Genomic DNA, 10,796 nt, shown 5'->3' on the forward strand with positions numbered 1-10,796 from the left:
TGTCCTACAAAACGACACTGTTTTTTTCATAATTTTGGCTAAAAATGACAAAAATCATCATTAATTCATTCATTCATCATCATCTATTTTTAAGCTTTTAGTGATGTAAACAACTAAAACACAATATTTTACCTGTAGTTATCTAGAAAAGTTTTTCCCAGCACAACAATATTAAAACTCGATGCAAGGTTCTGTACTCAATTTATATAAAATTTGTGATGTCCTTTTCACACCCACAGCCTCAACTGTTGTGAGTTGAAAGCCCGAGTTTGGAATGAATTTCTTACGGTTTTATTATGCTTTTGATTGAACACCCACTCTCCTCTCTGGAGTACGTGCACACACCGACAGCGCTTGTTTCTTCTGGAGTGAGGAGCTCCTGAAGGAGTAAAGTACACGTTCCACTTCTCAGCCCATAAATGTGCTCCCCATTAATCAGGTCCGAGAAGGGCTTCCTAAGAGGTCAAAGGTGGTCTCGGTTGGATGAAGATCAGACTTGAAGACTTGATTTGATCCAAACAGCAGATGAAGATGTGGTATCAAATCAAGTCTTCAAGTCTGATCTTCATTACCCAATACCCGCAGCACCTATACGGGGGCCTGTGACTAATCATTAGTTTGTGCTCAATGTTTTTATATCTCATTTGTTTTTCTCAACAGATTCCAGTCGAGGCTGCATGGCAAAGCTATCCTTCTCCTGCCCCCTGAAGGGCCACTACTGCCTCTACGCCAAATCCAGCTTCAACCTGACCAGCCGACAGCCCCACCTGTGGATCCACATCATGCTGCTGCATCTGCAGGTACGCAGCAGTCACACACAGTGCAGCTTAACGCTGTGATTCTGAAATCAGTGAGAATGAAACATTTTTATTGCCCTTTTTCAGCAAACTGCCCTTAGCAGAACTACTTCAAGTAAATGTTTTACAGTATACTTAAGCAAAGAAAAGTCTATTTCTCCAAGGTACCAAGTACAATTAAAGAGTATATTCGCAGTTTAGTAACAAGTATGTGGTAAACACAAAAAATAAGACTATTGGTTTAAAATGCTTAACTTAAATTAAATTATTTAAAATGATATATTTTTTAATTAAATGTGAAAAGCACAATTTTATTTTATGTTCAATTTTGGACTTCAATGAATGCAGAACGGAAGGAACCAAAGTGATGCGGACAGTTGTGTGCTGGGTTGTTTCCGACGGTGGGTTTTTGCATGAGCACCTCAGACGCAATCTGGACGACAAGAGAGAAGCATCGTGTGTTCATTGCTGTTGCCATTTTCTTCTGTTTTCAACAGGTTGGTGTACCTGAAATTTGTTATCTTTTCCTCTTGATCTGAGAAATGTTGTGTAAATATTATTTGAGTATTTTTGGTGTAGAAAAGTTAAATGTAAAACACTTTATGAAGCGGAGCGGCAACTTGAAAGACGTCTAGTTAAACCGCTGCTGTGTTACGCTGTGATTTTGGCGCGTCTTTTCCCTGAGCACTGCCTAGCAGGCATCGCGTTTTTCTATGAGTGTGCCCTGTGTAAGACCTTGCAGGCAAAACGTTCAACACTGGATTGAAATTATTTTATGCTGTTTTAGTTTATGATTAGTAAGTTTATTGAGTTCACATAATGAAAACATTGTATTGAAGTTGATTTAAGGTGTCCAGACTAAAGTTAATCAACATGTTAAGGTTGTTAAATTCAGAATGATATTTCTGAAATTGTGAATCATAAACTGATAGACATATAAGGTTGTCTGAAAAGGTACATTTGTACATGTTTGGATGTGAAGAACAGAAAAGATTACACTTGGAAAATGGAAAGATGTCATGCAATGTTGGACTGACAAACATTTATTGCTTTGAGGATTGAACTTTTGAGAAGATTTAAAGAAAACTTTGCACATATGAATACGATTTATTTTGACTGACTGTCAATAAAGAGACGCAATCTGGACGACAAGAGAGAAGCATCGTGTGTTCATTGCTGTTGCCATTTTCTTCTGTTTTCAACAGAAAATCTATTTTGTTGCTTGGACGCCACGCCTGGTGTCGGTAACAAGTATACTAAATTTGCCTACTTTTAGTTTATAAAAAGTATGCTTAAAAATAAACTTAAAGTAACCATTCTGGAACACTATTACGTTACTGGCAATAAACTTTAAGTTTATGAAAGTACAATTTTAAGTATATTTAATTTAGCTTTTAAGGTTCGCTTTTAGTTTACAAGTAATAAACATCTACTGACTACTGTATAAAATACATTTTTAGTATATTGGGAAAATCCCAACAATACATCTACTTTACTTCTAATGCTGTGTAAGAAAATGTTTAAGGGCAGTGACAAATATATTTACTAAATATATTTAGACTTGTAGTTTAATTGTAAGTATACTTAGCATGACCTTATGAACTTGTAAACATGAACTTGTAAAGTTGGTCTCTAATAAGTATCAAAAAAGTAACTATCTTGACTTCAGTTTTATAAAAGTACACTAACTTGAATATATTTGTTTTTGGTAAAGGTGTCTCCCTTGTGTTTTCCTAAAGCAGTTTATTCTATTCATTGTTGGCCAAATTTATAAAGAAATGTATTTTAAATTAAAAGAGAGAAGCCAAAAAAGAGGTTATCAGAGTTTTGGAGCTCACGTCTCCTCTTATCTATGCTGGAAACAGAAGATGATTCTGTGTGAATCTGTCTTTTTCACTCTTTCTGTGTTTTGATTCTGGTGGGACAAACAGTCCAAATCTAAAGCAGCGGATCTCCTTGAAAGAGTGAATTGGGTTAAAATGTGCTTTAAGATGAGCTTACACACCCACACCTGGAGGTGATTACGTTCAGTCAAATAGTGCATGATGGGAGTCTTTTTCCAGCATAAATATTTTGGCCAGGACACTTTTCTCAGTTTACCTGCCACTGGCAGAGCCCGAACCATCTGTCCTCCACATGACTGCGCATGCACTCGGACCTGCATGCAAATGTGCAGACGACGTTGACTTTAACCCACTGAGAACACCTATTTTCATGCTTCTTTTTTAATCTTTGTTTCTCTCTCGATCAGAGTAAGTCCAGCGTCCCTCTGCGCACTAGAGACGAATCCATTCAACAACTGGCCGCTCTGTGGGAGAAGACGCAGCTTAAGGGGTCCCACAGCTTCTCCATGGCCATGACCCAGCACAGCGCCCCTCACAGGAAGGTACAGGGTTTTTTAGTTCTCATGAGAAGGCCATCTGTCTCCAGCAAAGAGAATTAAGTCACTGCATGAGTCAGAGAAAAGAGTAAAAAAAGGAAGTGTATTGTGTGTTTTTCCATGTCTGAGTTTGTCTGCATCCATAGGTGGAGGACTGTTTGTTAGTCACTGAGCCGCCATGAAGTTAGTGACAAACTACAAATAAGTTCAGGGAAGAAGTTTTTGAAATCTCTCCATACATTAGCAGATTCTTCTCACTGACAGTCCTCACTGTCATGTTTCTGCAGCTCTCGAACAGCCCAAAAAAATCAGCAAAACCTATTTATACTCAATACTCGTGCAGTCATCACATCTGTTTTCTACGGTGGCCCTGAAGGACAAATCACACCAACAACTCTCTCAACACCAATACATATTAAAGATTACAACTGCAACTAACAAAACAAATAATAAAACACAACATTACATTTAAAAATCAAAGCAAAATTCCAGAAGTCAAATCATTACGAAAAAATGAAAAATTTCGTATAGTACCTATGGTTTTCATTTAAAAAAAAAAATATATATATATATATATATATATATTGTAAAATCAAAATGAAATGTTGCTGATTGAAACAACTGATTTTTTTTCTTTTTTGCATGAATCAATACTGGATAATCTTCACATTAATCATAAAACTTTTATTGAATGTATTAGTGGACATTGAAGACGCATTAGAAAAAACTCAAACATTATCTTCCAATTATTGATTTCCCATGGTACCTGCCTAATCTGGTTTCCTACTGGCTCTTTTTTAACATTTCGCTTTCATTGCTGCAAACTTTGAAACTTGTGAGCGTCTGCATACTTTCAGCTAAAGACATCATTCAAACTTTAAAATGTTCAGCAACTTCTAGCTGTTTTTGGCTAATTTAGACATATTTTCCTGTTTTTTAGGCTAATTTGAAGTTTAGATAATAGTTTTGCATTATGCTAGCTGTTTAGGCAAAATTTGAATTTTTTCCAGTTTTTCTTTGGCTAACTTAACATTTAGCTATAATTTTATCAAGCTTTTGACTTCAGCATTTTAGCAATCAGTTTCAGCATTTCTAGCTATTAGCTCTAGCACTTCAGTAACCACATTCAGCTTCTAGCATTCACAGGCAGTTGTTGCAGGCAATTCCATCTAGTTTTGATTTTGTTTCTTTTTTGCGAGGGAACTGGGTTTTGGTTTCTGGAATTTAATTTTGATATCTAAAATGTAATTTTTTTTTATTATTTGTTTTGCTTTTTTAATGTGATTGTTAATATGTTTTTGCATTGAGGGATTTGTTGGTGTGATTTGGACTTCAGGGCCACCGTAGTTTCCATCTGAGAAATAGGAAGCAACTGTCAGGGACAGATTAGAACTAGAAGCATCCTGTGCAGGGCTGTGTTTGTCATGCCAATGGTCTGCCGATGTGTTTGACTGCTGAAGTCAAAACTGAAAGAGTATCGAGCAGCAACACTTCCATCTCATGTTTAAGGCTGATTCAGAACGAATCGATTTAAGGGGAACTGATGTTTGCAAATCACTCCAAGGTCAAACGGTTTAACTTTACAGCAGACGTAATAAAACACTGTCAGAACTTTGCTGAAATGTTTGCAAACCTTATAAGTTTATGTTTTTTATTTTTGAAATTGAAGTGAGGTTTACATGGGGGCGTGGCCTCTTGGCTAAAGTGAACTTTTAACTGTTAACTAAACAGCAGATCTTCTAACAACTGACAGGCATTAGTTTTCCTGCAAATGATTCAATAGAGATTAAAACATTTGTCTCAGATTGTGTGTAAATGCAGCAGATGTACAGTCTTCTCATCAGTGTTTTCTGTACCTCAAATGCCTTTTTAGCTGTTATCTTAAAACTCACTTTGAGATGTATCAGATGAGCATGAACACTACTGAGAGCTTGAACCAAAACCCAAACATGAATCCCGCAAAATTAGCTTTTAATAGCCTCATAAATCCCTTTTTTTCCTTTTTCTTTAGAAAAACTGTATTTTCAGTAAAACAGTTGAGCTGTATTTAGCATCTGGGCTTTGCTCATAGCTGGAAAGAAACACTTATGCATTTTACTGACAGTGTTTACCTTTTTTGTACCAAAGTGGGTCAGCAGACCTGTTAAGAAAGGCAATGATAGACGTTTAATGTGTGTACTTTAACGACAGTGAGTGCCAAAAATGAACACAAACACACAGCAAAAAGAAGATGGAGTTCTACAGAAAAATAAAGAAGAAGGTCACAGCCTTTCTGTCTTCATCCATGTGTGATCTAGTTTTTTTTACTTCTCAATCGGTGCCACATCTTCACTCAGCCAATCAGAAACACATGTCCGACATGTATGATGCAAAAAGGACATTTGAACAGAGACGGCAGGGGTTTTACGAGGCTTCCGTGATTTAAGGCGGATTTATGTTTGGCTCCTGACAATTCACTTTAGCTCTTTTATGACACAGAGAAAATAGAAAGCTGATGGAGGGGAGAAGGAACGGCGTGGAGGGAGGTAAGGGCAACAAGAGCCACAGTTTGTGATGGATAACAAAAAGGGTGAGTGCGAGCCAAAAAAGGGGGTCAACTTTGAAAGATGTGGGTTGAAAAAGATGAAAATGAAGTAACCCCAAGACAGTCAGTAAACAGTTTTGTGTTTCATCTTCTTCAGGTTGAATCAGTGAAACATGGAAAAACATGCAGGAGAAAAGTTAAAAACTTTGTATTTAAAATGGTTTCAGTTAAAGAAACAGTTAAAGAAAGTAAAGAAATTGATAAATAGATGAAGACTGGAAGGAAAAGAGGGCATAGATATGCAAAAACAGACTCCACTACTATTGTTCTCCTCTGTTTTCCCAACAGTTTCTGTTGATACAAAGCGTGGTTGGGGGAGTAGAGGAAAGTGACTTACAGCAGAGGCTGATTAGATAAAGATGTTTAGAGATGGAGAAGGAGGAATTGTTTCTCCTTCCTTTCACTGTTTAAAATAGATTTTCTGACTTCTGTTTTGTGCACAAACACACTTTCAGATGAACGAGACAGAAACTGAGTTTTTGAAAGAAAGGTCTTTGTCACAACTATCCTACGGTTGAATATTTGCTGATAAAAAATGGGAAGAGAGATTGTAGAACACGTGTTGAAGTCAAGGCCCGAGAGCCGGATCCGGCCCGCCTAGTAATTATGGACGATAATTTGATTTTATTGTAAAAAAATTAAACAGCCAAACAACAAAACACAGAGCAAAGAAAATTGAATTATTTGATTTGTTTTTGCTAAAAAGCTCACATTTTATTTTTATTTTGTTGTTTGTTTTGTTCAGAAGCTTGTTCATATTTGGGTCATTTTAACAAGTTATGAGATCAAAATCTTTAGGGCTATTTATAAATGATTTTTTTATATAAAATGACATAAAAAAAAATTTCTTTTAGATTTAACTTTATTTCTAACTTGTAAAATTTCTACATTTTTTTATACGGGCATGCTGTGGGTGACAGGTCGAAGCGAACACTTAACATTTAAGGAGAAAGTAGTGTGACGCAGGTATGTCCAGTTAATTTTTCTTTTTTTTTAAATCCCTAAATGGTCACGGAGTCCTTATCAAGTTTGTACTCCTGACATGAAACCTGACTGTTATGCCTCTTGCTTCACCCGTCGCCACACACATTTTTAACTCTTTTATTGGGCTCTATGTACAAAACGTGTGTCCATAAAACACGTGTTAAAAGCTAAAAGTTAACTTTAACCAGTCAGGGGTTCAGATTTGGTAGTGACGTATGAGTAGCATTTATTTCTAATTCAGAAGTACCAACCATTTGAAAATAGGTACAGATGGAGAAATTCATAATTGAGTTTAGAGTAAGGCTCTAAAAAGAGGGGTCTGAATCAGTCTCTTGGAAATTCCCCACATACTTGTTCATTCTCATCTTTGGGTTAAAGCTTTAACTTCATGGTTTTATAGCAGCAGAGGTGAAATATCCTCAGAACTAGATTGAACTAAACTGCTGCAAAAAGTTAACAGAAAGGAGGTTGCTTTTACAAAGTTACTGAAATGTTAGACTTCTCTCTCAAAGAATGGAAGAAATACTGGCCAACACTGATGTCAGACAGTAGATATATGTTCCATGTTGATATTTATGTGATGCAACTCAGTCACATGTATCCCTGAGCACCACCAGCTGGTCTCAATAAAGTATCTGACTGATAAAAACTGANNNNCCCCACATACTTGTTCGTTCTCATCTTTGGGTTAAAGCTTTAACTTCATGGTTTTATAGCAGCAGAGGTGAAATATCCCCAGAACTAGATTGAACTAAAGTGCTGCAAAAAGTTAACAGAAAGAGGTTGCTTTTACAAAGTTACAGAAACGTTAGACTTCTCTTTAAAAAAGAATGGAAGAAATACTGGCCAACACTGATGTCAGACAGTAGATATATGTTCCACGTTGATATTTATGTGATGCAACTCAGTCACATGTATCCCTGAGCACCACCAGCTGGTCTCAATAAAGTATCTGACTGATAAAAACTGAATGTATATTTTAAAGTTTAAAAAAATTGACATCATGCTAGCTTTTTGAGTATTTTGGCATTTACTAAGATTTTCTAGGCTATTATGGAGTTTAGCTAATATTTCAGCTACATGCTAGCTGTTTTAGCTAATTTAGGCTTTTTTTTTTACTTTTTTAGGATGTTTTGAAGTTTAGCTAATATTTACATGCTAGCTGTTTTGGCTAAATTAGGCCTGTTTTTTTTGTTTTTTTTAGGATGTTTTGAAGTTTAACTGATTTTTTTCAGCTACTTGCTAGCTGTTATGGCTAACCTGCCTAATATTTTAGCTAGCCATCAGCTTCAGCCTTTTCAGCCACTTACCTCAGCGTTTTCAGCTAATAACTTCAGCGTTTTCAGCTATCAGCTTCAGCTGTATTAGCTATCATTTTCTGCATATTCAGCTATCAGCACTAGCATCTTCAGTGGCCAAATTCAGCTTACAGCATTCACACTAGCATTATCGCAAGTAATGCTTTATATCTAGTTCTCAATTTTGTTAAAAAGTTATGGTTTTAAAGTTTTAAAAATGTAGTTTCAGAGTGTTCAATAAGTGTTTATCCTGTTCGGCCCACAACCTAAGTTGTGTTTTGGATTTTGGCCCCTTGTGCGATTGCGTTTGACACCCCTGGTCTACATGATTTCTTTGACTGTGTTTTTTGGCTACTTAAGACAAAGATTAAAATGAACATCTTCAACAAACATCTGTATCTTTGTTGCTGCTTGTATTTGGCATCATGTGTTTTAGTGTAACCTGAAAAGGCTGCAGCTGAAGGTTTGGGTGCAGTGACAGATGAGCTCTTGCAGGCTCGTGTTTGTCCTCTCCGACTGTTGCTCAGCAGCATCGTGGTCATGGAGGAACATACGTGTGGGGATGGGTTTGTGCTCCAAGGAAAGTCCTGGATGTTCTTGCTCAACTTCTGACTCATGCTTTAACTTTCACCCTCTTCTTCCCTTCAGTTTTTTTTTTCTTGGAGCTTTTTTGTCTACAGTTGGCAAAAATCCTCTTTGTTTTCACTTTTGTTTTTAGTTTTGCTCTTAGAATGAGTTATGTAGAAATAACAAGTTGAGATGAGCTCCAGCAGGATGAAGGAGGTATAGATGATGCTCGTGTTTATCTCCATCATTGGAATGTAGCACATTTAGATGAAACGTTCCTCCTTTCTTTGGTCCTCAGGAGCTGGAGAACCTTCAGATCCAGCTGGAGGAGGTGCGATTCTTTGACCTGTTTGGTTACAGCGATGACCAGAGGAGCTGGCTCTGCTTCATGTGCAACAACCCTGAGAAGGCCACAGGTACACAAGACGCTATAACTGCACTCTGAAGATCAGGAGTTACCAAAGAACTTACACTTATTTTCATGTTTATTTTTAGTTTTTTTTTATGAAAAGTAGTATATTCCCTGAAAAAAAGTAAAGAAACTTTAGCAAAAAACTGCTGCTCAACTTTGGTTTTGCGAACGGTCATTAGCTGTATAAATTATGACTGTTGGGACTTCATCGTAAATATTTTTACATTTTGTTCAATTCAAACTTTCAAAACAAGATATATATTCACTTTAAATGTTGTCTTGGGGGGATTTAGACTGGAAAAGTCCTTTGGTTTGGACCGAGTCTGCTTCATTTGGTCCTGAACCTTGCGTTTGGTCTGTATTTAGCCTACCTTCAACTTGACATTTCTGTTTCAAACCAAAGCTTGTAAACAAAACCATGTGACTAAAGATCTCTTCAGTCATTGGCCAAGAAATACGAGGGCGGGGCAAAGCAATGAGAGAAAGAATAATGGAAGTCCTCCTTGTCCTCCTTCACTAATTCAAACTTTATTTTTCACTGACCAGTTTTGAGCGTCTGCATCAACATCAGGTTGAACACTTTTCACTGCTACTTTGAAACAGCTGAGGTCTGCTGGAAGGTGGTTACTGACATGATGGGGGCTATGATGGTACCACGCTCATCCAACCACACTTGAATGAGTTTCTGGGTCTCATCGTTGCTTCATATTTGTCCATGGCTCATTGGTTTCTCATCTGTCTACATAAAGCCCGTTTTATGAACTGGCCACTTTTGCTGTTAAGGAGACTAATGCACATTAAACTCATTGATTACTAAGGATGTAACGATTCTTCGGGGAAAAAAAAAGATTCAAACTTGTCAACATGTTCATCGATGCAGAAAATTAAAAATCGATTTGACAGCTTTCCAGACCTGTGTATGTGTGTGTTTACACACCGGCCGCACAATCAAGTGAACACTTTCAATGAAAAGTCTTTAAATCTTGAGCTCTATGCATAAATCAGGCACACACTGTACCGGTACTGAACCGGTTCAACCCGGTTCAAGGTGCTTACACATCGGCCGCATGTGGTGCGTTCAAGAACGCGCTCTAGTCGGGTTTACTCAACAGGTGGTATCCACACCGCAGCAGCGTGGTCACACAGGTATCAGCAGGGAGGAGATTCTTCTTCTATTGTATTTTATATGTTCATTAGTGCTCCTCCACCACCTACAATAGAGAGAACCTCAGAGCAAAAAGTTAAAGCGGTTTGAATCCCCAAAATCTTTTGCTCCAGGCTTTTTTGTTTTCATGACTCTGTTCCTTTAATGTCTGTCTGGGTGTCACATTAATCCAACTGGGAACAAACCAGAATGTTTGGCTTTGAAGTGGACCCTAACCATGCACCACCCCCAAATCCAGGTCCCTGATTGGTCATTGTTCTGAGCTGCTACGATTATGCATGAAAATGTTGAACCGGGTTGGACATTCAGCGTGCGTTCAGCGGTTGGGGGGGATTGTGTTGAGCGGGCGTGGAGCGGTCCGTCAAGTGGAGCACAATATGAATCAAGTATGAACGGATTTGTGATCATTTCAGTATGATTGATTATATGTATTGAATCCTTTCTGGTAATAGGAAAACAGAAAGTTTGATGTACGGGTAAAAAGAAAACATACTTGGCCTTAAAATACATTTAGTTTATTGTGTTAAAAAAAATTGGAAAAAAATCTAAAAAAATCAAAATTGTGACTTTAAAACTGTGAATTGAATTGAATCATGGCGTGACTGAATT

At 37.3% G+C, this 10,796-nt stretch overlaps 1 protein-coding gene across 2 annotated transcripts in view; it reads left to right on the top strand.

Moving 5' to 3' along the window:
* Positions 1 to 10,796, top strand: part of veph1 (ventricular zone expressed PH domain-containing 1) — a 42,877-nt gene that overhangs the window by 14,319 nt on the left and 17,762 nt on the right. For both annotated transcript variants that reach the window (XM_024277167.2, XM_024277168.2), the window contains exons 6-8: positions 661 to 800; positions 3,049 to 3,183; positions 8,909 to 9,026. In XM_024277167.2, the coding sequence (XP_024132935.1) occupies positions 661 to 800; positions 3,049 to 3,183; positions 8,909 to 9,026 (393 nt within the window). The remainder of the gene's footprint in view (positions 1 to 660; positions 801 to 3,048; positions 3,184 to 8,908; positions 9,027 to 10,796) is intronic.

Source organism: Oryzias melastigma, linkage group LG13 (genome assembly GCF_002922805.2).
Source record: "Oryzias melastigma strain HK-1 linkage group LG13, ASM292280v2, whole genome shotgun sequence".
NCBI lineage: Eukaryota > Metazoa > Chordata > Actinopteri > Beloniformes > Adrianichthyidae > Oryzias > Oryzias melastigma.